The 27,420-nt window shown below is 41.7% G+C and overlaps 2 protein-coding genes across 2 annotated transcripts in view; both read right to left on the bottom strand.

Annotated features, from left to right (window-relative positions):
* Positions 1-27,420, bottom strand: part of LOC310808416 (uncharacterized protein) — a 211,979-nt gene that overhangs the window by 48,156 nt on the left and 136,403 nt on the right. The window lies entirely within an intron of this gene.
* Positions 18,797-27,401, bottom strand: kiaa2013 (KIAA2013 ortholog). Its single transcript, XM_083675312.1, has 4 exons — positions 27,231-27,401; positions 25,867-26,882; positions 24,298-25,148; positions 18,797-22,437 (listed from the first exon to the last, which is right to left on the bottom strand). Exons 1-4 carry the CDS (start codon positions 27,263-27,265, stop codon positions 22,405-22,407), a joined length of 1,935 nt encoding a protein of 644 aa, XP_083531438.1. The 5' UTR covers positions 27,266-27,401; the 3' UTR covers positions 18,797-22,404.

The following is a 27,420-nucleotide window of genomic DNA, read 5'->3' as shown; positions in this document are numbered from 1 at the left end:
AACAAACAACAATAACAATAACAACAACAACCACAACCACAACCATAACTGTATGACAAAATGTACCCCACTTTTTTTTACTGTCAAATGTGCCTCTGAGACATATTGCACTACTGCATTAATCCAAAAGAGCTGCTAACAGCATCATTAAAATCTCTTTAGTGCCCCCTCTTTCCTACCCCTCACCCCCTGTGGTTCCATGACAGATATCAATGGTGTAACCGCGGGCCATGGGCACCCCTGCTGTGGCTTATGTGGCTAATGTTCAAGGAACAATATGTAGTACTGTTGTAAAACACTGTCCACCCTTGAGTATTCTCAAACTAAGGTTTAGGTTTCTCTTGGCAGGAGAGGGCAGCCAGACTAAGTACATTGTCTTTGTAAAGGTGAAATGCTAATTTGAACAGCTTCAAAAACTCCCTGAAAGCCATTATGTTTTTGTTTCACCGGGGGTAACTCGATGACTGTGTATGAGTGACACAGTGAACAGTGCTTTAAACCAGTGGGTTATTAATTAGCTTTTAATTCTGTCTGGCAAAGAAAGGACAGTGAGGTCATTACGTTGTATGACATGATATATCTGAATAATGATTCCTTTTTCACCTCTCATTTGTAAGCTAAAATGTCTAGCCTTGGGCTGACATATCACAACTGTGCTATTCAAAACTCAAGTAAAGTCTTCAAAAAAACGAAAACGGAAAACATGACTTGAATAGCTAATATCAAGTAATGACAATGAATGAACGTTTATGAAACACTAACATGACACCTACAGTACAAGGATTTGGGGTGTGTCTGCTGGTCAACAGGCAGCTCTTTTCATGCTGCATTCCACACACACATCCCTAAAAGCCTTTCATTATGTGTCATGAACAGTCAGAAATTCTTATGACAAGTCATGTCACAGTTAGGTGAACCTAAAGCCACTCATAAAACGTATTTAAATTATACAACATGGAAATATTATCTTATGGTTAGGAGACTCCTGGCAAGCTAGCATGTATGTACTATGTCTAAGACCACCTAAAGTCAAGTCTTTATGAGCCTGCTACGTATGTCTAAGACCACCTAAAGTCAAGTCTTTATGAGCCTGCTACGTATGTCTAAGTCCACCCAGGTTTCAAGGTGTCAAGGCTTTATGATGTTTCACTGCACAGTAGCAGAATGCTCCTGACCATGACTTCACAGTGAAAAACCCTGGGCTTTATTGTGATGTATTCTTGTAGTGTAGCAGTAAGTTAACTTGGACTTGGGTTCAGTGAGCCACCCGTTGGTTCCTGTGTTGTCACCCTGAGGGCAGGGCCCTATCTGCCACACACCGCTGCCATTTTTGGGGTGGAATTTGTGGCGCTTCTTTGTGCCAGAACACCACACATGGAGCCTGACACTGGCCCTGTTTGAATTCTATTATGATACACCCTTCCATTCCTCTCTTCCTTGAAGAAATCACTTGTCTGACATGGCTTCATTGGTGGAAGAAATGCAGTGAAATGCTTGGTTTGACCAGTGAGGTCACGTTAGATCCTCAAGCAAGGGAGGAAGGAAGGAAGCATTTGAAGTGGCCAGGGCTGGGGACTGAGAATGGCCTGGAGGAAGTTAGTAACTATGACAGCACTTAAGGAGATTCCTTATCTTTATCAGGATTAGGGTTAGTTTCCTGAAACCTTTGTAGTACTACAAAGTATTTTGTAGGTGATGGAAAACATGATAGAAGTGCTACAAGGCACCTGAGAGACTTACCCCAGAGCAGTGTCTATTTTGTCAGTCTGCTGGCTGCATGCATAGGAAAACATAGCTTTTTAATCCAGGACACAGCTTTGTATTTGTTTGTGTAACTTACTTTATTAACTTTCTTTATTCATATAACATATTGTCATGTAGTTTTGAGTAGATTCAGAAACTTGGCACATCACCATCAACAATATATTGTAGAAACTGCTTTACAAGTTCCAACTTCCCTTGAAAAAGACTGCGTCAGAGCGCTGGCATAAGCTGGTGATGTCTTAAAGTGTTGACATATCCATAAATAACGACTTATAAGCAAAGAAAGCTTCATATGTGTGCACCCGTCCACCTTCACTCAGCTAAAGTGTCTCTCTGCAGACTTTTTGGGTGAGAACCGCAGCTCAACTTTCGACTAAATTATAGGATACAGTATATTCATTACCTAATATAATACATACCATTTAGCTGACGCTTTCATCCAAAGCAACTTACATTGCAGTGAATGCATACATTTCAGTACATATGGTCCCAGCAGGAATCAAACCCACAACCTAAGCATTGTTAGCACCATGCTCTACCAACTGAGCCACAGAGGACCACAATCAGAGATATTTCTTTGAAGTCCTCATTGATATCATGCGAAAGAACAGAATGAAACAGATGCTAGCTGCCTGATATTTGAATTCACCATGTGACCCACCTCTGCTAAGCCGGTAGTAATAGAGCAGGACGTTAAAGGCCCACGCCAGCCATTTTGGCTTCCAGGCTTTTTTAGAAAAAAAACAAAACAACAACAACCTCAAAGAACGGAAGCACCAAGTGGTGACATTAGTCATTCACAGAGCTATTTGGGAAAGTAACACCAGATATAGCTACTGTAGGAGCAATTGTCAATACAATTCAAAAAGGTTGTTTGATTCGCAAAAAAAGCCGGTGAAGGGGCTTCGAAGGGTTATGTTATGTTTGACTTTGGGCGCTAACTATACAAACAGGCTAGCCACGTCACACTCTGTAGCTCTGTAGCTGTATGAAATGTCATACATCACGACACGTTAACAATTGTTTTAGGAGGAGCTAAGAAAATATTATGTATCGCCCAAAATACACATAGTTTGACCTAAATGGCAATTTTCATTTTGTATCGACCTGAATCATTGTGCAACAATTTTGTGCAGCACCAGGATGTCATATATCAGCTAAAAAAAAAATCTAAATGACTAATGCTGGCCTTTGATTATTCCTTATTTGCATCTTGAGGTAATGTGATATCATCAGATGCCTACAGCATCATTGTGCACCTGTTGCCAAGGGACAAAACTAAAGTAGATTATATGAGTGTTACAGTGTATGAAGTTTTAGTGAAGGGTCTTCTATTTTTCTTGCAGAGAAGCCAGTTGCAATGTAAGTGTTTGATTTTAAATCAAACTTTTAAATGGGTAAAAGTTACATGGTGACATGGAATCAATCTTTAGTTTGCTTGAAGCAATTAAAGGTTTGTGTCCAACTATGATGTATGAGGTCAGGCTTTAAGGGTTGTTTCTATGATGAACTTATGAACTTTTATTTACCACTAAGCCTTGAAGCTTACATCTTGTATATCTAATGAATCATGAAGCGTTTCACATTTAAATTCAAATCACTTCCTGAATTGACTTAATTTAAATTGAATGAGTCTGTTATGAATCCATTTGCATTGGGTGAGTGCTATTAGACTGTGATTTGTATGAAATAATTTTAGTCCTCGGAAGCACGGACAATGACTTCTTCACCAGAAAACTGGCCTTACCACCTCGAGACATTTGAGCTGTTATAGAGAGGACATATGATGGTATACTGTAATATGATATACGATATGATATATGATATATGATATAATAAAAATATAACCATCATAGTGTCACACAAGGTGGCCATTTGTGCTATGATGTCCCAGTGGTCTCTCTGACTCATGCCTGGGGTCAGTATGGCATATCATAATTGAAGTGAAAGAAAGGTGGCTGAGAGAGAGAGAGAAAGGGATAAAAAAGAGGAGGGGAGAGAAGGAGAGTGGGAGGAAAACAGAGAGAGCGAGAGCGAAAGAGGGATAAAAAGGGGGGGAAGAGAAGGAGAGGAAAACAGAGAGAGAGAGAGAGAGAGAGAGAGAGAAAGAGGAATACAAAAGAAGACAGAGAGAGAGAGAGATTGGGGGGATGCAGAGACAAAGGGTGCACCAGTCATCACGCTGTCCCCGCGTGACAGTTTTATTATCAGGGTGGAATGCAACACAAGAGTCATTTCCACTAATGAGCCACCGCGCTTCCACACCTCAGGACAAGTGAGTGTGGCTGATATGAGGTTCGGGGGGGGGGGGGGGGGGTGGAGTGGGGAGGGGGACTGAATGACAGACGCTGGAGAGGGAGGGAGAGAGAGAGGAAGGGGGAGACAGAAAGAGACGGGGTAGGGAGCCATGTTTGAGAGGAGGGAGGGATAGGGAGGCAAGGAAGTAAGGGGGAGAGAGGATTAGTAATGGTGGGAAGGGACAGGTCCAACTTGACTTCTAGAGCATCCTCCATCAAATTGGTCCTATTACGCAGGCCAATCGCTAGGACACATTAACACGGTGGTATCAAGTACAGGGCAATTTATCCCAAGTGCCCTAGGTGTCCCAATCACTTCTTGTTTGATTGAAGAATGGCAGGTAGAGCAAGTTATTTGCTAACAGTATAGAACAGACAACATGTCAGCATGTAGCATTTCAGCCCATCATATGATTTTGCTGAAATGCAATCTCTTGAGCAGCATTCAACATCTAATCTGCACAGTTTAATATATGCCATTGCAGTCATAAAGTGATCACAAATATTCCCTAAACATGACATTGTAACGATTAGACTAATCTTGATCTTAATTTAGCCTCTTTTTTTTACATTTTTACAGTTAATACAGACTGAAATGCTGTTTTACTACCTCACACTTTTAGCCAGCCGTTAGGCATTGTTTTGTTTGTTCACTCAGCTCATTTCCATGGGGGTGAGGGGTCAGTCCAGCGGCTGCTGCCCATGGTAATTAGGGTAAACTGCTTGCCATTCAGAAGGCCAGGTTGCAGGTAATTCACAGTGCGGGCACAACACAAGAGCTACTCGTAAATGCTACCTCTCATCAGGCTTTCTCTGCAGTCAGGGGGCATCAGTTGGATAGCTGGAACATAAATCATAAAGATCCATTGAGTCTCGATGGAGTTTCTTACGTTGCCATGCACATGTAATTTAACTTAATTCTGTGATACAGTAGGCATGTCTTAGGAATTCAACAGCAATCCATGATTACACTCATGATTTACAGTAGGTGTGATTTTAGAATTTTGATAATTCATTCTTGGATCAGCATGTATGGCCAGCCCTCTTGCAAATCCCCATGAGTTAGAGGCCGTGTCCGAAAGCTCATACAGCGAACTGTTTACTAAAAGTATCTACGACATACTAACCATACTACATACTATTCAGAGCCTACTGTTTAGTAAAATGTATTCAGTAAGTGACACATTTCAACATACTACACCTCATTCATACTGAGAAATCGTCCTCTGTTGCTCAGGTTGTTCATGGCAATTGGTTCAATTACACTACTGCCGGCCTCCCTTACCTGCTCCATTGAATTGTGGGACTAAAATCGGAAAGGACTTCCTGAATAGTGTGCAGTAAATTGATACCACATGGAAAAATTTTAGTATGACATCCTGGCATTTTATACATATTCAATTTCGGTACATTTTGCATCTGGAAACTCTACTGGAAACACCGACTAAATAGGTGGCAGTATGAGCATTGGGTGATGGCTCTTCTCTTTAATATCCTTCAGGCAGGAAGTATACTTGACAGACTGGGACTTCTAAGCAACACTGTCCTCTGGGGATAGTTATTTAGTCTCTAGTCTAAATGCAGTCTATTCTACATACAGTATACCTGGAGTCGGAACAGATGCCCACCGTTTGATTTTGTGTTTTGACCGGGTAGCAATGTTGTTCATATTTTTTGAGAGAGCCTCGATGGTTAGAACAATTTCCTTGCTGTGATGACATAAGATATTATTTTGTTTTGAGAGTTGGCTTTCTCTCTATTGTCTCTGACATACCAAGAAAGGTTTCTGCCTGTATCTTAAAACAACTAGCCTATCCAGATAAGATTGTTTTTAGATAAATCTTGTGGAATGCTGTTAGAGTTCAATACAAGAAGAAAACAGTGGGTACAATGTTAAGTTGTAACTTTTTTTCTGTGAGAAGGCTGGCTTAATCACTCATACTCAAGAAACAGCAGTAAAGACACTCTGTATAAATCGTTGTCTTCCCTCTAAAGGTTTGCACAGATATAGCATCAGTGTTTTCTGGATAAACGCAAGCTACTCCACATTTACAATGGGAATTTCTTACAGTATGTTAGACGAAATGGTGTATTTCTTCTTCTTCTGTTTGTCCTCTGTGGCTCAATTGGTAGAGCATGGCGCTAACAACACTTAGGTTGTGGGTTTGATTCCTGCTGGGACCATATATAAGCCTACTGAAAAATGTATGCATTCACTGCAATGTAAGTCACTTTGGATAAAAGTGTCAGCTAAATGGCATATATTATGTATCACTGAAACAATCTCATAGTGTGTGTGTGTTGAAAAGGTGATAAATGCACTCCTCATGGTGAAATAACCAGCGGCAATGGATTGCTAGCTTTTTAGTGGCATAGCTGGTTAACATCAGGTATTACGGTGACAGTAAAGGCTAAGTGGGATGCTTAGGACTACCCAGCTCTGACGTCACCCCATTGAAGTTGATATTTAAGACGGTTAAGGTTAAGGTTAGAGTTACTTAAGGATTAAGGTTAGGGTTTAAGTTTAAGTAGAGTTAGGGTTAGGTTTAGACGATGCAGGTTCGAGCCTCATGTGAGCTCGGAGTGCAAGGAAGCAATACTGTTTGCAGTAACGTGACACTTGTTACACATACGTATATATATACTGTATAGTTGTCCCTTTCTGCCTCTACATGGTAACTTCTTCATTTGATTTGCTACTTTCTTTAACCATTTATTCGAAATAATCATACATTTTCTTACAACCTTTATTTTTGGGAACATTAAAAAAAGATGGAAAAAGGAGAAGCTAATTAGTAAACTAAGACAACAGTAATCAGTCAAAACAGCACTTAATTTCCATTGTTTTGAATTTCTACTTAGGTTGTAACAATGGGCAACTTTTAATAGGAGATACCCCAGAAAACATTGAGGTCATCAAAGAAATGCATGACTGTTATGATGAGAAAAAGCTACAACTGGGGTACATTGTCCTGGTTCCCTTCAATGGAAGATAAGGCTGTATTGGCCATCATGCTGGAGTTTTCTCTAAATGGTAATGTTGACTCAATACAGAATACTTACTTTGTAATTGTGCTAGTAATTCAAACTTTTGCATCAATCATGCACCAATATCAGTGGGACATGGACAATGACTGTGGCCTTTTCCTTGAGATGATCTACAAATAAAAACCTTCAAATTATATAAAAGGAGTGGCTGTTTTACAATCCAGTGCTCCATCTCATAACAGTATTTCTGTCAAACTTAAAAGTAACTGTGTAGTACTATATAGGTTCTGGTTTTAGATTTTTTTAGATTTGTACTGTAAATGTTTAAAGATTAAAAAGATATCATCCCAGTACCGTTGAAGTGAATTGACTGTAACAACACAATAGCTAACTACCAATTATCACAAAGGGATGTGATCAAAACAAAATATGTGTCCATTATGTGTTTATTTACATAAAAACTGTCACCTGAGATATATAAACTGAATAAACTATATCATGAATAACATAAACTGGGACTTATTGTACGTAATCTACCCTTCAGTCTAAGAAATGACTAAACATCGTCTGATGTTTATTGATATTTTCTCGTTCTACAATCTCCATCAGCACCTACTGTAGGTATGGTATCTTACAGTCCTTCCTGTAAAACAGATGAAAGTTACTGAGAGAACTATACAGATTAAATAAACACATGACTAACAAACCAGAAACTAGGAGAAACATTGTGGCCCTGTTCCTACAGACTGCATAAGTGTTAAGGTTTGTAATGCAGCAGGGGTATAACTTAGTTGCAAGGCCTATTTCAGCACTACATAAATTTTACTATATTTTTGCAAACACAGCATCTTGTTTAGCTTTCAATCTTAAATGTAGAGTATAGCACATGTAGAACATTTAAATAACATTGTTTGTTAGTGGTGCTTAGAGTACATGACTAGAGCCACCATTCTTTCCTGGCCAGTTCATACTCCTGGCCCTTTCACGACGGGGGATTTCAGTGATGTCATTACAAATGTGGACCCTATGTATTTCTTCCTCCCAAAGCAAAGGCCTAGACTGGTTTTGTTGTGGCCCTGTGCGCGTGCGCGCGCGCGTGTGTGCGTGTGCGTGTGTGTGTGCGTGTGTCAGACAGGGATATCTTGCTATTCCGGTAACACCACTTTCAGCTCTGTCTGGGTGTCGCTTCATGAATGTGGCAACAACTTCAAGTGTTTACAGGATACCACAGTGCTAGTCACATGATGTCCCAGAGGCCCCTGCACCGCTGGACTGAGCATGGATAGCATCAGCCCAGTCTCTCTGATGACAACAAACCATTGTAAGTTTATGGAATTACTTCAACAGTACTTCAAGCTAGAAGGAGATCTCAAAACCATTTTTATATGATTCTTATACAATATAGACATGGTGAGGTAAAAAAAAAAAAAAAAAAAAAATGTGTCAGCCAACTGATCATCTGAAAGAGTCATCAAATAATGTATTGATTCATACATTTGTGCAGAAGTCACTATTATATCTTGATTCTCTAACTGTTTTCAGCAAGGGCCCAAATGTGATTAAATTGTGCCCCCTTGTGGTGTATTGATATAACAACTCACACTGGCGATGATACATGAATTGCGGGCTTCTGTATCCTTTTGTGCCTGCAATTATCCTATATTGATTGACAGACAAAGAAAAAAAACTAAATACACATTTTCAGAACTCAGACAACAAACATGCCAACAAATGTGTTTTTATCTTCTAATGCTGCACAATTGAGACATTTGAAATGATACAGTACATGAAGAAAAGGCCAGATGAGCTGCTGTCCTAAGTTAATGAACTAAGTTAATTAATGCCAAAGAGGGAATTCCTTTTTAAGACAACCATGCAATAGGTTTGCAAACCATGGCCACTCAGTCTGCAAAAACATTTACTGTCACACACAATACTCACAACAGAAATCAAAGATTAAGATCATGTTTTGTTGTTTTCACAGGGAATTACATATTACAAATTACAAATATTGTAATTCTATTACTTACAGTAAATTTTTTAGGGTGTTTAGCCAAACAGAAACTTCTCGGGCAAATTTCCCAGAGAGACAATATGAAATCAAATATACAGTGTCTGTGGAATTACTGTCAGGACACAGAGGGTCCCTAACCACCAAGAGGCTCTCAACGATACAGGTCTACTGTGCCAGCACTGACTATGAGCTAAAACACCAGTCCCCCTGGCCATCAGAAAGTGCCAAGTCAACCAAACTGTCAACATTCAAGAGTGCCAAGGGTGACTTTATTCACCAAAAATGCATAAATGATGATGCTTCATGTTGTAGCCAATCAAAGTATTGTTGCTAGGTAAATGCCACATAAAATACCTGGTGGTGAGTGTTGAGGAATTCTTTGTCATTTAGTGAGTTAAGGCAGAGTTTGACTGTTGGGTTGATGGGGTGGGTATGAGGACAGGGTCGGGCCCATAGTTGGTAATGTACAGTTGGATTGATGACATACATATACCAGGGTGTAAAGGTATCAATAAATGCCCTTGGGATAACAAATTCATTGATGTTGAGTTCAAAACTATGCCAAATACATCACAAATACACAAATCACAAAGTTTTCTCCCATTGTATCAGGCAAATGAAGCTCTGGTATTTGAAAGTATTTGACCTACAGTATGGGTTTGACCGAGGTCTGATTGACTTCTAGTGACACAGGTGGGGGGTGGAGCCCGGCAGCAGGTCAGGTTTGTCCCCCGGCCCCCGGCTGGGGTTCTCCTTCCTGAGCCCGGGGCCGGGGCTGCTGCACTGGTCCCCCTGGAGGCTCCCTACCATGGAGCCCAGGGTGCCAAAGCTGCCAGCGCAGTGCTCCACCTGGGCAGACACACACAGGGCTGGGGTGCCTCCCTGGGAGCCCTGGGCCTGGGACTGGGACTGGGCCATGGGTGGGGATACCTCCATCAGAGATATGGGGGTGGTGGTGTTCTCACTGTAGCTTGCACAGGACTGAGGAGGGGGGGGGGGGGGGGGGGGAGTGGGGGTAGGGGGAGTAGGGAGCGGGGGGCAAAAAGAGGAGGAGGAAGTGGTTGAAGAGGGATTCAGGGAAGAGGAGGCAAGGAGACAGAGAAGAGATTGGAGATTGGGGAAAAAGGCAGGGACAAAGAGTAAAAAGAGAGTAGAGAGTGAGAGAAAAAGATTATGGGGAGAGGGAAGAGAAAAGAAGAGAAAGAGAGAAGGTGGAGAACAAGGGGATGAAGGGGAAGACATTATTCAGATTGGCAAGACACATTCAAAGAAGAAGCTTTCCGATAGATAAAAAATGGCAACAGAAGAGGACATCTGACTTGGTACGGTACAATGAACCAGGGGAGGCTGTTGGAGGTAGAAATCGGAGGACAGGCTCATTGTAACGGACAGCCTCTCCTGCAAACACACTCACATTCCCCATCGAAATCTCACTGCCGATGAGCGTCTTCTTCTTCCGGGCCAGACCGGGGTTCCAGTGACACACCAGACTGTCGTTCTGAACACTGTAGTTCTTGTGTCCGACCAGCCAGTACGTGTTCATCTTCCCTTTTCCCTGAGGGAGAGGAAGCAAAGTTTCATCCACTGAGCGATGTAGTCTGCTAAAAATGTTGAAGAAATATCTAAACATGAATGATTAAATTCATAAGAAGCGAAATGTGGGTATTCATTTGGGATTACAGTTCATCCAGGTGGTGTATCGTCACTCGAGGAAAGTGGAACTTCTTCCTTAATGACTTCAAAATGACTCTAGTCCTACAGTACGCCCTGCTCACCCAGTCAGACATCAGGATAATGACTGGGTCAACTAGTAGTCACACCAACACAGAGAAGTGCTGTAATGAACTTTCAATGGACTCTTATTTGGAGAGCATCCAGAGTGTTTTAATTTGAGTTAGTCCAAGCTTGCTAATTAACAACTTGAATGTCTCTCACACCCATCAGTGGGAGAGGGAAGCATTTTAGTCAACGCACTCATTCTCAGTATAGTTGATAACCTCAAGCCTGTGTTAAATAGTTAAATAGTTAAATAGGTTTAAAGTTAAATTCAAGTTAAATAGGCTTTCAAGTTAAATAGGCTTGAGGATTTTCATTTGTACACAACTCATGCTTTTCTGTAACAAATTGTGTAATGGTATCAAAACAAGTGTAAAGTGGTGATGAATTGGGAAATGTGGTCTGTTCCGCAGTCACAAAAGAATGTCAGTATCTTACTTTGACCTCGATTTCCCCTCTGAGTTGGAGCTCATAGGCGTTGTCCTTCATCAGGGCTAGGTAGGTGGCTGAGCTGGCGTGGATTCTCTGAGCTGATGCACACGCCCGCACGCACACACATACACAGACGCACACATCATACATTTTGTGATTAGACAGAATAGATAGATCTTTTTAGGAAACGAGTGTGTGAACTATTGAGACACGTGGCCACCTGTCTCAAAAAACTGAATAAGCTCACTTGGCATTGAAAATCATAATTTCATAATTGCCCATCAGAATTTTATCACAATTACTTAATATTTCTCAAAAAAGTTTGGCACATTTACTTAAGTTGTGACAGACTAATTATAGGCCAAATACCATAAAAATCCGTTCAGTCATTTTCATGATAACAGATTGTGCAAAAAAATGTTTTGGGACAAACACAGATTTGTTTACAATGAGAGGCCACTAGAAAATGTGGTAGTAACATAAAGCAGTGCATTGAAATGTCTAGAAGTTTGAATATAAATGTCTAGGCACTTTTCATTAAAACCCATGTTTTGCAACTTTGCCTTCCCATGTTATGTCAATGGTAAAAATGTCTATGACAATACATGGGACCGAATGGACTGTACAATATTCTGGAATTACGTTACTATGACAACAAATGCCACCATAGCTGGCCTTCACAACTGACTCGCGGTCCATGCCTCACAGGATACAATCATTGGTTGCAAAAATAGCCAACCAACTCATAAGATAAGTTAATGTAAGCAAAAATTACAGTGACTGTTGTTGGAAATCATAAATGTTCTCCATGGCTTCCTACCATAACCATAACAGGGACATCGGATATAGATTTCTCGGGCTCAATTGAATGTCTTTTCTTTTTTGGCTATAAAATGTTATATGTCACTTAAAACATAGTTTTCTTTTGCATTTAATACTATATTAGTTTGAGATTCCAGCATGTTGTTAAGAAAATGTGAAAAAGTGAAGAGAGATGTTTTCAAAAACATGACCAAGAACAAATGCAAAACATTGACCAATAAGTAGTCTTTGTTGAAAGTGTGTGCGCGTGTGTGTGTGTGTGTGTGTGTGTGTGTGTGTGTGTGTGTGTGTGTGTGTGTGTGTGTGTGTGTGTTACACCTACGCAAGCTGGTGGACTCCATTCTTGAGGCTGTGTTGACAGTATCTCCAAACAGGCAGTATCTTGGCATCTTGTAGCCAACAATACCTGCCACACATGGACCTGGATAAAGGAGCCAAATACAGATTAGGACCAGGTCTCAATAGTCTAACATGGCTTCCTTTCCTCTTCTGATTTCCCCCATCCCTCTCATTTCCATTGTGTGCGTGCGTGCGTGCGTGCGGCTGTGTATTCTCACCTGTGTGTATGCCCACTCGGAGCTGCAGCCTCTTGGGCATGTGTGGGATGGCCACCTGTCTGACGGCTGCCACCAGGTCCAGTGACATCTTGGCGATCTCATCAGCGTGCTTGTCCCCGTTCCTCTCAGGTAGCCCACTCACCACCATGTAGGCATCCCCTATCGTCTCCACCTGGAGAAGACAATCATAGTATCTAGTTGATCAAATCAAATGTAAGAATCTTATGTAATCGAAAAGAATAGTACAGAATTGAATCAAATGTATTTACATTTAAGTGTATATAATCGAATGAATTAGATATAAGATTAGATATATCTAATATATTTGTGTGTGTATACAGTACCAGTCAAAAGTTTGGACACACCTTGCCAAGAGTGTGCAAAGCTGTCATCAAAGCAAAAGGTGGCTACTTTGAAGAATCTAAAATATAAAACATATTCTGGTTTGTTTAACACTTTTTTGTTTACTACATAATTCCATATGTGTTCCTTCATAGTTTTGATGTCTTCAATATTAATGTACAATGTAGGAAATAATAAAAATAAAGAAAAACCATTGAATGAGAAGGTGTGTCCAAACTTTTGACTGGTACTGTATATATATACAGTTAGGTCCGGAAATATTCGGACAGTGACACGAAACAATCGAGATGCAATTGAAGGGCAGACTTTCAGCTTTAATTCAAGTGGTTGAACAAAAATATTGTATGAAACGTTTAGGAATTGCAACCATTTTTATACACAGTCCCCCACATTCAGGGGCTCAAATGTAATTGGACAAATTAACAATCATAAATAAAATGTTCATTTTTAATACTTTGTCGAGAATCCTTTGCAGGCAATGACTGACTAAAGTCTGGAACCCATGAACATCACCAAATGCTGGGTTTCCTCCTTTGTAATGCTTTGCCAGACCTTTACTGCAGCTGTCTTCAGTTGTTGTTTGTTTTGTGGGTCTTTCTGGCTTTAGTTTTGTTTTCAGCAAGTGAAATGCATGCTTGATTGGGTTGAGATCAGGTGATTGACTTGGCCATTGCAGAATATTCCACTTCTATGCCTTAAAAAACTCCTGGGTTGCTTTCGTGGTATGTTTTGGGTCATTGTCCATCTGTACTGTGAAGCACCGTCCAATCAACTTTGCTGAATTTGGCTGAATCTGAGCAAAGAGTATATCCCTAAACACTTCAGAATTCATCCGGCTGCTTCTGTCTTCTGTCACATCATCAATAAACACTAGTGACGCAGTGCCATTGAAAGCCATGCATGCCCATGCCATCACACTGCCTCCACCGTGTTTTATAGCTGATGTGGTATGCTTCGGATCATGAGCAGTTCCAAGCCTTCTCTATACTTTTTTCTTCCCTTCATTCTGGTAAAGGTTGATCTTAGTTTCATCTGTCCAAAGAATGCTGTTCCAGAACAGAGCTGGCTTTTTTTAGATGTTTTTTGGTAATGAATGATTTGCACTTTGTGGTGAACCCTCTGTATGTGCTCACGTGAAGTCTTCTCTTTATGGTAGACTTGGATAATGATATGACTACCTCCTGAAGAGTGTTCTTCACTTGGCTGGATGTTGTGAAGGGGTTTTTCTTTACCATGTGAAGGATCCTGCGATCATCCACCACTGTTGTCTTCCGTGAACGTCCAGGCCTTTTTGTGTTGCCGAGCTCACCAGTGCATTATTTTATTCTCCGAATGTACCAAACTGTTGATTTGGCCACTTTTTTTTTGCAGCCTAAGGATGGCCTGTTTCACTTGCATTGAGAGCTCCTTTGACCGCATGTTGTGCGTTCATAGCAACAGCTTCACAATGCAAATGCCACAGTTGGAATCAACTCAGACTTTTTACCTGCTTAATTGATAAAGAAATAACAAAGGAATAGCTCACACCTGTCCATGAAACAGCTTTTGAGTCAATTGTCCAAATACTTTTGGTCCCTTGAAAAAGAGGGGGCTACAACAGCTGTAATTCCTAAACCCTTCCTCCAATTTGATCGATGTGAATACCCTCAAATTAAAGCTGAGAGTCTGCACTTTAATATATAACTGTAACTTGAATATGTTTTGGTAAACAGCTAAAGTAACATAAATTGTGTCAGAGTCCAAATATATATGGACCTAACTGTATATATGTGTGTGTGTGTGTGTGTGTATTTGGTAGAAATATGGGTAGTACTTATGTATTTGCAAGGCTGATTCTCTGAGCTGATTCATCTTTTCTTAATTCCAAGGGCTTTCACTTTCGATCATTTCTGAGCAATAACTCATACCTTGTACACGTCATAGGAGTCGATGCGCGTGTCAAAGCACATGTACAGGTTGTTGAGCATCTCCACGACTTGCAGAGGGGTACAGGAGGCGGAAATGGTGGTGAACCCCACAATGTCAGAGAAGAAAATAGTCACCTAGAACATCAGGAAGAAAAACATGTAAAGGCACAAAGAAATCTAGGAAATACATATTTCCAGGCTTTGGTTATATGTTCCATTGTTTGGACTCAAACCCCGTGTAAAAACGACCCCATTCCCGTTTAGTCAGAGCCCGGAGCAGAGTGCTTTTGGCCCAGCTGCTTCAAACCACCTCAACGAGCTAGACGCAATTTTCACTCGCATAACCCGTTTTATCTCCTGATGAATATGGAATAGCGTAATTATAGGTAATTATGACAACAATAAGAACAAAGAAGCCAAAAGCATGGCTTCATTCAACATGTCTGGCAATCTAGCAAGAGCATGTCGCCCCAACACATCATAAGGTCCTCACACCAATTTGTTTAAATGTTAAAAGTGGAGAGGGAGACGATTTTCTGATATGGAAATAAACTGTCACAGAGAGGGGATATTTCTTTGCTCATCTTTTGATGGTTATACAGCAACACCTCAAGATAGGCAAATATACCTATATTTTACCTATATTTTTCATGAGGTAGGCTTAACAATATGAAACATACATTTATGATCATTTAAACGTATGTAGCAAATGCCAGAAAAGTTCAGCCTAAGAGCAATTGCAAATCAACTGATGCCATTCTGGAGATGAAATTCTTTACCTGGACTAAATGAAAATGGTAATCATTGGATGGCAATGCTAGAATAGAAGTGTGTCCAAGAACCAGAAAAAAAAACTATAAGAAACTTGTTTATTTTTAATTAAGGTTAGATTTAGGGGTCAGTGGCTAAAGGGAAATCAAAGTATGTCAATTACTTTAAGTCTTCAAAAGAGGATGAATGTTGAGATTCAAAAGAAATTCCCAATCAGCATGTTATGTAGATCCAGCTCTATGCCTCAATCCCAAATTAATGGAAAAGATTGTCACCATCTAATTTGATCACTTCGCCTATCATTCCACATTCATTTGGGATAGATAGCTTGACCGACACAAAGACTGGACGTGGCCTCATTTCAATAGGCCACTTTGCAGGTCTGACAACAAAAGACCGACTTTAATTTTAGACTGAACTATCCATGCCATTCCAATCCACCGATCCCCACCACTGCCTACCTCAGCATTGTCAATATCTGACTATCACCACTCTCAATGGAATTGATGCTCCTAAGTTTGCTTCGCCCCACCTTCTCATAGGTTTACCCTCCTTCTCGTAGTTTACCCTCCTTCTCATAGTTTACCCTCCTTCTCATAGTTTACCTACCTTCTCGTAGCTCTCCGCCTCCACGTGTTGCTGCTGCCTGAGCTGCTTGGCCACAGACTTGGGCAGCATCTGGTGCAGGAGATTCTCGGCCAGCTGTCTCTGGCGCTTCAGGTCCTCTGTCCTCTCCCTCAGGCTGCGGGCATAGTTCTGGATCCACTCTGTCATCTGATTGAAGGAGACCAGCACCACCGGGTAGATGAGGCAGGCCACTGCCAACAAGCATATCCTCATGCTGAGACTAGAGAAGACGGCCCTGGAGGCCAGCCTCAGCGCTGGCACCGCTGCGGCCAGAAGGCATGCCTGGGTATCCCTCAGGGCTCGAACGCCGGCCTGGGAGCCAGATAGCACGTCGAGCGTGTCCGCAGAGATCTGCCAGCGAGTCGAGTCTAAAGCGTATGCGTCTTTGAGATGGTCGGTCAAGTTTAACTGGAGGTCTATGTTCTCTACCCAGCAGGTGTGAAGTCTTTCGGACATGATCTTGGCAAAAGCTAGATGGCTTAATGTGTGGGTCCACTTGTACTGAAAATCAGCTTGGGTTCCTAAGAAAGGGAGGTCGCTGAACTGGTGGTTGAGTTCCAGGAATGCAACCAGAAGTCTTAGTGATAGAATGTCTCTCCAGTCTGAATACTGCTTAGCCTTCTTAATGTCTTCTTCAAGAGTCCCCCAGCTGTCCAACAGTCTGAGAATGGTTAATGAGAAGACTGACGTGCTGTCATTAATCTCCCCTGCTACCAATGTTTCATTAGGAAATTCAGTCCAATCTTCCCTAATACTCTGGCAGAAACCCGACAACTCTTCGCTGCAGGAGACTCCCTGCCTGTTAGTGTGGCCCTCCATATCGGAGCAAAGACGAGTAATCATGGGTAAAATGACCGTCGGTGGATACGCACAGGTTTCCTGGTATGTCACGTTGCTCCTCTCCATTGTGCATACACTTCTCACTTTCTGAAGTTCTTCGACGAGGTATAGAATAGCCCTACTCCTGCATGAAGTCAGCTCGTCGAAAGCTGCCTCTGTGACGCGCAACAGGCCCAAGCTGGAGCTGAGGTCGACTGATACGGAGCCGAGCAGAGCCAGAAACGAGAGCAGACAAGCCGTTAGAATGCGGCGAACGGTGCGGTTATTGCCCAAACAAGGAGAGATAGAACACCTGGAAGAGGCGAATTCAATTGATAAGGATGATTAATGATAATATGATGGATAAAATAGACAAATATTTACCCTATCATTAATTATACTTTTTGTTTTTTACAATTGAATAATTAACATGACGAGATTCGTTTTAAGAAAAACAAACATTGCTCTAAATAAGGCTTTGTCCGTTTTTTTTTCATACAGCTTTTATATACTGACTGGATAATGGGCTGTAGGAAACACATCTCCTAGTACATTAATACACTATAAAATATTGTAGATACACTATAAAAAAAACTCTGATAGGCCATTTCATTGCTGAAAAGAACCAACAAGCTATATAACGCTGCTATAATGGGATTTACCAAGTTAATAAGGCCTAGAACTATTGGCAGCCTGAAGAAAATTATTTTTAGCATGCAATCAAACGAATGTGTTACAAATCACATTTACTGGCCTGAATCAGAATCGTTACAACAAAATATGACAAATACACACACCTGCAAATATCACAGTCGTTATCTGTCTCCTTGTGCGCCTTCGGTGCGATTCTCCTCCCTTTATGCCTTTTGATCTTAATTTTTGTAAATGTTCCTTTCAGAGATGCCGAGGACAGAGTCCCAGATGCAAAGCATTCGTTTTTCATGTAGCCTACTCAAACGATGACATGGGACTCACTTTTCGTTCAAAAGTAAATCGCAGATCCTGGTTAAAAAGTATGCCTACATTATTGTATTATCCAATTTAAAAAAAGCCGACAATATCTTCACTATTGGCATATCGGGCATCATTTAGGCCCTCGAAATTGCTTCTTCCAGATAGCCTTAATAGGATGCAACCAGTGACGTGGGTTTGATCATTAGGCCATGTGGTTTAATTTCTGCAAAGGTTGCAAAGGGAGGGGGAGCTGTCGATCAAACCTTGTATATGATATGATATTCATAGAGGCTTTACAATAAAATAAGAACGTAACCTAATACCCATTTTGCAACTATAGGCTATTGTGTTCAGGCTAGGCCTATTTCGCACATTTTAAAATAGTCTTATAAAACAGTGTCTTGACCATCTTGAGATAGTCTTAAAACATATCACGGCCCATATTGGAGGTTCAACCGATTCAATTGGTTATGTATTTTGCACTTAACATAATAACAGAGGACTCCACGGCAGCTGCGACACCCTGAGTATCCATTGTTGAGTTAAATGACGGGGAATTACGATTTAATTTGCCCAATTCTGTACCAATCCTTCTTTAAAATCAACACGAAAAACATATATAATACTTGTATAGCCTATATCATACAGGGTCCTATAAAAGTATGCTACATACCATATATTATATAATAAGACTGAAACGATTAAAACAGCTTTATACATGTGCACATCAGATAAGGCATACTCATTTCTTAAAGGTTTATTATCTATCCCAAACAACTTCCACTTCCATAAAGATTCCATTTTATGTTGTCGTCCACAAACCATTTAAACGATTTCTCTAACAGCCTACTTTAATTTAACATATTTACATAATAATCCAAAAACATCTCATCACAATTTAAATCAAGATACACATACATTTTCTTTTCTCTCAATCAATTCATACAACATATCATACAAAATTCAAGTACAATCAAACCAAATAGGTGTAATCAGCATAAATTAAATTCATAAGGCACACTCAGTAGTTAGAGACACACACCAACAGAATTGATTAAAAAAGCCCTTAAAAATGATATACATTCTTAACAAAGTGACCGATATGCAATAACATATGAATGAATTAAGCATAAAAGCACTAATCACACAACACAACAGATTTCGAAAGACTCCAAGTTTATCCAGTAACTAAAAGGCTATGAGCATACATTCCCTCAGTGGTGGACGAATTAGCACAGCAACCTCTCAATGGAATGTTGAAAGAATGCAGAGTGTATGTTGTAGATCTATACTATTATGTAATAATTCAAAACTGAATTCCATTCCTCAAATGTGTGCCAGGAAGTATGTGAAGTGGAAGTGGAAACAGGCTTCAATCATCACCTCACAATGTACATGTGATTTCAGAATAACTAATGTGCACCAAAACCAAATCAAAAATAAAACAAAAAATATACTTTCCTATGTCACTTAATATTCCAATGCTTACCTCCCAATCCATATACTGTTGTTATGAGATCGGTTAGGAGATAGACACACATACATATACATACACAGACACACACACCACACACATATACATATATCCTAACCTATCTATATATACGGATTTGACCTGCAGTCACTATAAACAGAACCATTTTGTCTTCTTTTAGCTCTATAATCCGATCAGAGGCAGATTCAATTCAGCTAAAATTAATTATTTTCATTTTTCAGATTGATTTCACCATTTAGAAATTACAATCCCTTTTATACAAAGTCCCCCTATTTCAGGGCGCCAAAAGTATTGGAAACATTCCGTCACATTGTTTGTGCAGGCATAAGAGAGCTGTCAATGTCTAGTATTGATTTGGTTGTCTATATACATTAGGTTAGCTTCCCCAGGCAGGCGGCACTTCTTGTATTTTGGGTTTAGGGTAGGTGGGCAAGACAGTTAGTTAGTCAGATAGGAGGCTTGTAGTTAGAACAGGTAGGGTTAGAATTATAGCTTGGGTGTTATTTGTATTTTCATTTCTTTGGCGCCATCTGGTGTCCTCCCCTTAGTCCTCCCTCTGTGTTCCCCTGTGTTGTTCGGTTGTTTATTATTTTTATTGTGAATAAGTCTTTCTTGTTTTTGCCATTTTATAAAGTCGTCCTAGTAGTTTGTGTTGCACTACCACAGCACCAACAGTTCCCAGCATTATATGGGGTGGGGGGCCTTTCTACTCCTAGACTTGCCATCTGTGGGGGTTTGTAGCAATTTGCCTTTGGTGTCTGCTATTGCTGTCTGTCAACATGAGGACCAAAGAGATGTCAATGAAAGTCAAGGAAGCCATGATGGGACTGAGAAATAAATCCTTTCAGAAACATAGCCAAAACCGTCTGTATGCCAAGAACAACAGTTTGGAACATCATCCAAAAGAAGAAAAACACTGGTGAGCTCAGCAATCGCAAACAGCCTGGTAGGCCAAGGAAGACTTCTACAGTGGATGACCAAAGAATGAATTAAGAAAATAAAAAAAAACAAGTGTCCCACATATCAGGAACACTCTCCAGGAGGTAGGCGGAATGTATCAGAGACTACCATTCGCAGAATACGTCACCAGCCAAACTACAAAGGCTTCACTGCATGGTGCAAACCACTAGTTATCCTCAAAAAGGATGGTCAGGTTCTAAGTATCTAAAAAGCCTGCAGGTCTGGAAAACTTGAAAACTGTCTTGTGGACAGATAAGACAAATATTATCATGTACCAGAATGATTGCAAGAGGAACATTTGGAGAAAAAAGGATCTGCCCAAGATTTACAGCATACCACATCATCTGTGAAACATGGTGCAGAGGTGTTAGGTTTGGGCATGTATAGCCCCCACAAGAACTTGCTAACTTGTCTTAATTGATGATGTTACTGCTGACACTAGCATAATGTATTCTGAAGTGTACAGAAACATCTTGTCTGCTCAAGTACAAGCAAATGCCTCCAAATCCAATTCCATTCTGCTTCATCATACAGTAAGACAGGGCCAAAAAGAGGAATGTTCACTGGCCAAGTGAATCTTCAGATCTAAATTCAATTGAACATTGCATTTAATTTGCTGAAGAGGGAATTTAAGGCAAAAAGACCTCAAAACAAACAACAACTGAAGATGGCTGCATTACAGGCCTGGCAGAGCATCACCAAAGAAAATACCCAGCATGTGGTGGGGTCAATAGGTTGCAGACTTCAGGCAGTTAATGCATGCAAAGGATTGTCGACCCAATACTAAACATGAGTGCTTTATTTGAACATTACATGACTTTTTCCAATACTTTTGGAGCCCTGAAATAGGGGGAGTATGTTTTAAAAATGTTGTACTTTCTAAATGGTGAACCCAATCTAAAAAAAAAAAAAAACATTTAAATAAAGCTGAGAATCTCTATAGTAATTGGTTAGTTTCAAATCCAAACTGTTGGAGTGTAGAGCTAAAAGAAGAGAAAATGCTTCCTCTTTCCAATACTTATGGAGGGCACTCTATGTAAGGATTTGACCTCCAGTCACTATATAAATAATGTGGGGGAAAACAACATTTATTTAAAAGTGAAAGAACAGAAGTAGAAGCTACCATGTTTTGGTCTCCAACACATTGATGGATTATGTTTCGAAAGTACAGGTTTTGAAATGTATATTAAGGTGAAAAACTTTATTGAAAATAAGACTGACTAGTCTGTTCCTCCAATAGGAATTAAGACTCTGTGGGGACCCTGTTTGTTTGCCATACAGGACAATATAGTGAGACACATTAAACAAGATCCTCTTTCATGAAGCTTTGTAGAAAGCAGGGATAGAAGGATAGGGCTTTAGAACAGTAGCCCAGTTCAGGTACTTTAAAATCAATCCCTCCTTCCTCCCATTCTGTGAGAAATATTTTGGTTGTTTTTTCATCCATCATGGGTGAAAAAAGACCATGGATGAAATGAACAAAGGAAGCATTTTGATGTCTCCCATCAGTGGAGATTGTGGAGATCAGTGGGGATTTAAACAGAAATCAGTTCCTTTAAATCATGCTCATACTTCAACCTTGAGAGAGCCTCCATTTTGAGTTTTGCTAGAGATAGGTGGCAACACTCTGTGGGTGACAGTCTTTCAAACGGAATGGGAGCAATGTGAACAATGTCAGACACAGCTTTGCCAATGAAAGAGGTCTTGACTAGAGCATTCTTTTCTGGAAGAGAGTCTAAACGACAGACCACTGCCAAATAACGACCCCTCCAAACAGATCAATTAGCATACCTCATAGACATTTATTTTCTCATGCAGCATTCCTGCTATTCTGCACCTGTGATGTCATGGCTGCTTCCTAAGGGGTCAATTCCTCAACTGTCTTCGTCACCTGGTAAGGTCAGAGGGGAGGATTAAACACAGGAAAAGGAAAAGCAGGATGGTATTACTTTAGCAGTTATGAACAGTGACTATTGCCCAATTCCAAATTGAACCCAAGTCCCCAGGCACTTTTGAAAGAATAGGATTGCTTGGTACAATAGCTCCACTTCTGCCATATTGGTAATACCTAGCCAATTCTTTCAGACATCTATAGAGGTGCCTCATGGGTGTTGGCTAGGCCAGGGGTCGATTTGGAATTGGGCACATTCTGTATAGGGATGAGCAACAGCAAGCTGGTGTTAGACTGAATATAAAAGAGACAAAGTCATCCTGTAAATTTGTTGTTAATTTAATCAAGAGAGAATCAATATAAAACACCATCCAAGACACAAACAAATGCCACATGGCGAAAATATATTAGTTTGCGCTCATTCACAGCTAACACACCCACGGTAGAGATATGTTTATAGTGCTCACTATTTCACCCATACACACACACACACACACACACACACACACAACTCATTTTGCAATCAATTCTGTAGAGAAGTATTTAACATGATTCAAGACAAGCAGCAAGTAGCTTGCAGAAATTCGGAACTAGTCAGTACTTTGTACCACCTCATTTGACTTGTTTGTATTCCAGTTGGGTTTCTCTGATGAAATGCCCAATAAGAGTTAGTGTTTAAAGAGACATATCTGTGTATAGGCTATCAGTAAAAATCTTCAAATCTCACTGTCATATCAGTGCATTGAGTGTCAATTCAAGGTGGTAAAACTACTATGGAAGCAAACAGAGCTGAAAAAATGCAGAGGATGAAAACAGTTGAGAAAACCTTTCGCACCATTGTAAACGAGAGAATACTTGAAGGCACCAGTAACAGGATTGAACTGAGGGTGAACTGAGCTCAGAACATAATACACTAGAGGCTTGTGGTCAGGAAATTCCACCAAACCTAGTTTTATTTCCATGAGAATGACAATTGCTTTACATTCGAAAATATGTATAAGGTGCAACAAAAGCTTGTTCCTCAGTCTGTTTTGGAAATCGATGGATTACAATGACTTGCATTAGAAAATCCATGTAGCTACATGTTATTAGCTACATTGATGAGTGCGTGTAATTAAACGTCCAGTAACAGAATTGAGATTTTGTGGTGCACCATCTTGAAAGAGGACATCTAGCCTTAAGCAGATTTCACACAATCTGCGCCACCAAAAACAGCATCATGCCGGGCGAGCCATTGTTTTAGGGCGGTTGCGCTTCCCTAAACAGCTGCGTCTTACCAGGTTGTTCAAGCCACAGACATTTAGAGTAGCGCAAGCACAGGGATTCAATATGATTGAACTTCGACCGACGTTAAAGTTCTTTGACGGACTTCGTGCCAAGTGCAGCGCATGACGCTTCTCAAGTAACAAGCCCTTAATACTGGTGCTTTCAACGACGAAATGTTTAAATCAAATTACAAAGGCTTGTATTAGAGGAGAATACACATTGTGAATACAATTGTGCCTTAATTAATCATTTCCAATTTAGGTATTTGTTTTTAATATCTTGTCTAAATGTACACCCATAGAAAATCACTGAATAATATTTGGATTGAGGGGGGGGAAAGGACAAGGTGTGTACAGTGCACTGCAATTATGCAAACCCACTCCAAACACAAAATCCCATACTCCAAAAGATATCCACACTCAAGATCCAGGAGAAGCAGACAAACTGAGAGGAAGACACACAGAGGATCGAAAGAGAAAGGGAAAATCTTTGCCACCACACGAAAAAAAAGCACAGAACAAAAACAAAGCAAAGAGGATCAGGTTTTTTTTTCTTTTTTTCCTTTTTTCAGTTCAAGCCTTTGTATGTTTATACCTTGCTCCTGAAGAGAGGCTTGGCGCCGGGGCCGCAGTACTCGTTGTAGATGAGCTTGAAGAGGAAGAGGTGGAAGAGGGTGATGAGCGAGGCCACGCTGAACCAGAACAGGAAGGGCAGGCCCGGGTACTGCTTGGCCATGTGCTCCTCGTGGGCCAGGATGGCCTTGAGGTGCAGCGTGTGCCGCAGGTCCTGCAGGTGCCGCAGGTCCGTGGAAATGTAGAGCAGCGGCGTGATGGGCTGGGTCACCAGCACAGGGAACGTGTGACCTGTGACCTCTGACGTCAGCTCCACCGGCTCGTTCAGGCAGCCCGCCTCGCAACCGTACAGCTGCACAGGCTTCTCCTGCTGCTTGACCGACACGTGCAGGAAAGGCTTCCCCTCGTCCAGCAGCACAGCCAGGTTGATCAGGTCCTGGTTGTAGTGGATCCCCCGCAGGGCGTAGCTGTTGTGCAGCACGTCCGGGTCGGCCTGGAACTGCAGGTGGTTCTCGGTGAACTGGAGGCCCCCGAAGCTCAGCACCGTGCCCTGCATGAGGCCGTGGGCCCCGGCCGCCACCAGCACCTTGCAGCCCCTCTTCTGGAGGGTGAGGGTCCACAGGGTGACCAGCTGCAGGATCTGCGCCACGCTGCTGACGCGCTCAGGCCACAGGTTCTCGGCGTGCATGGTGGCGTGGCCGCTGAAGCAGTGGTCGGCGTAGTTCAGGCTGGACTCGAGGCGGGCGCGCTCCTCGCCACCCAGCCGCAGGTCCAGCATGGGCGCCATGGAGGAGGAGAGGATGTAGTAGAGGGTGGTGTTCACCGTGTGGCTGGACGGCGTGTGTGAGTCGGTGATCTTCCTCATCTCCACCCCTGCAGGAAGGAGATACAGTAGTAGGCATTTGCTCCACAATTGTATCATTCACTCATTAACAATCATTCATCCTGTCCTGTAGGTCTAGGAAGCAAAAGTTGTTGTAAATGACGTAGGTTCGCTTTATGACTCAAAAATGTACTCTCTTCACTTCTACAGGAACGTAGGAACACTCTCTCACACTATCTAAATATCACATCATTATTATCTACACTGTAAATGGCATCGGAAAAATCCTATGGTCAGCATCAGCCTTGAGTGTTATTAACTCACCAGAGAGAAAGTGGCCTGGGGTGGTGCAGTGGTCTAGCACCACAGCATACAGTGCACACATATGCCCATGTCGGCATGGGTTTGTATCCGACCCATGCCCTGTTGACATACCCTCTCCTCCTTACTTTCCAGTCTTTCTCCACTATCTTTATCCAGTATTTTTAAAACTTTTTTTGTGGGACTACCACACTACAAAAAGTAACCTTCTCATTTAGTGCTGAGGGTGAATAAAGTCGCCCAAATTGTTAACATTCTAGAGTGCCACGGGTGACTTCATTTACCCAAAAAATTCATAAATTATGATACTTAATTTAGTAGCCAATCAAAGTATTGTTGCTAGCTAAATACCACATAAAACACTTTAGGCACTCTAGGTGGCGAGTATTCCGGAATGTTTGGCAGTTAGTTAGTTAGTTACAAACAAACAAAACAAAAAAAACTCACCAGAGATGAACAGGTCCACCCAGGCCTGCTGGTGATCCTGAACCAGATGTTCCACATTGGCCCTCAGTAGCTCCCCAAGCTCCTTCTTGGCCCCGTCTTTGAGTCTAATAAAGGTCTCCTCCAGTTTGGAGGACTCGATGGGCTCCGAGGTCCAAACCACTGACAGAACATTGTCCGCGTACTCCGACTTGGCCCCAACCGTGATCCTGCTGCTCAGTTTCTTAGTGGCCACCACCACCAGCACAATATGGTTCTTCTCTACCAGGACCCGGCCTGAAGAAAGCACAAACTCCTTGTCCTCCATCATCTCCACACTGGCGGAGAACTTGCTCCCGAAAGAGGGAGTTTCTGAGGAAACTTCTAAAGTGACGGTTCTGTCGGAAGGATTGTTGACGTGGATCCTCTGCAGGTAAACGTTGGGGCGGCTGCGGTGGGCGATGAACTCTTCCCTGATGGTGACACAGTCACGGGCGGACTGAGAGACACCCGGTAAGATGCAGCGCACAGACAGGACGGCCCCTTTACGGAACCAGAGCATCGTAGCCTGGGCCTCCGCTCGCTTCTCGGGAAGATGGACGCCCACTATTGGGGAGTATTCAGTCTGGTGGACGGGGGCCGAGCCGGGCTGAGAGGATGAGGCCACCCACAGTTTGTTGGAGTCTATGTCGACCAGGAAGTGGCCATTACCTGACACGAAAGGCGTGACAGCCTTCTCCTGAGGTGTGGAGTAGACTCCTTCCCCACGATCGACCAGGGATTTCCACCTGTGGATTTCAGTCTGAAGACACTGTCCTGCCACTCCCCCTGACTGGGCCGAACCCCTAAATAGTCTGAACATGCCATCTGAGCTTAAGTACCAGTAGAAGATGAGGAAAAAAAGCAGTCCAATGAGAAGTCTTCTGGCCCAGCTGCTTGACAGCAAACCTGGCAGACCCTTTAGTCTTTGAAGTCTCTGAAGCCACATTTTTGTATTCAAAGACACAGAGGACGGACAGAGGTTTTTCTCCACCTGCTTGCTAAACAAAAGCAAGAGCCGAAATGAGGTTGGCAAACTGTCAGACAGGAGATCCAAAGCTAACACTAAAGTGCCGTGGCTGGTTTATGGATTGAATTTAAAGCTGTAGCCTACTTCTCTGCACTGTGACATAAACAACTCGACCATATGACCAAAGAGGCAAGCAATGATATATTTCTAGTTGCTTGCAACAAACATAACTTTACTTGCTAGCGAACTAAATATGTCTACGTCAAACATTGTTTACTGCCAAATCTAGCAAGATAAACAAGCTAGCTAGTTAACCAAGCTAGCTCGTAGCTATGGTGGTTGCAAGCTAGCGATAGGCGACACTTTGCAGTTCTCTCACATCGTGGCAATCGTCGTATCGTCCATTGAGTGCATGTTGATCTTTTGTCGCTTGTGTCTAGCGTTGGTTAGATTTCATTCCTTGTTGATGTGTGTTAGCACTCCATAATATTATCAGAAATTCTTTTGGTATCAACTCACCAATCTAGCTATCGTATCGATGACACTTCTGGGCTTGGGGTTTGCCGTAG

Source organism: Argentina silus (genome assembly GCF_951799395.1).
Source record: "Argentina silus genome assembly, chromosome: 8".
Lineage (NCBI taxonomy): Eukaryota > Metazoa > Chordata > Actinopteri > Argentiniformes > Argentinidae > Argentina > Argentina silus.
Note: the sequence above shows the minus strand (reverse complement) of the source record. Positions and strands in the feature narration are given on the sequence as shown.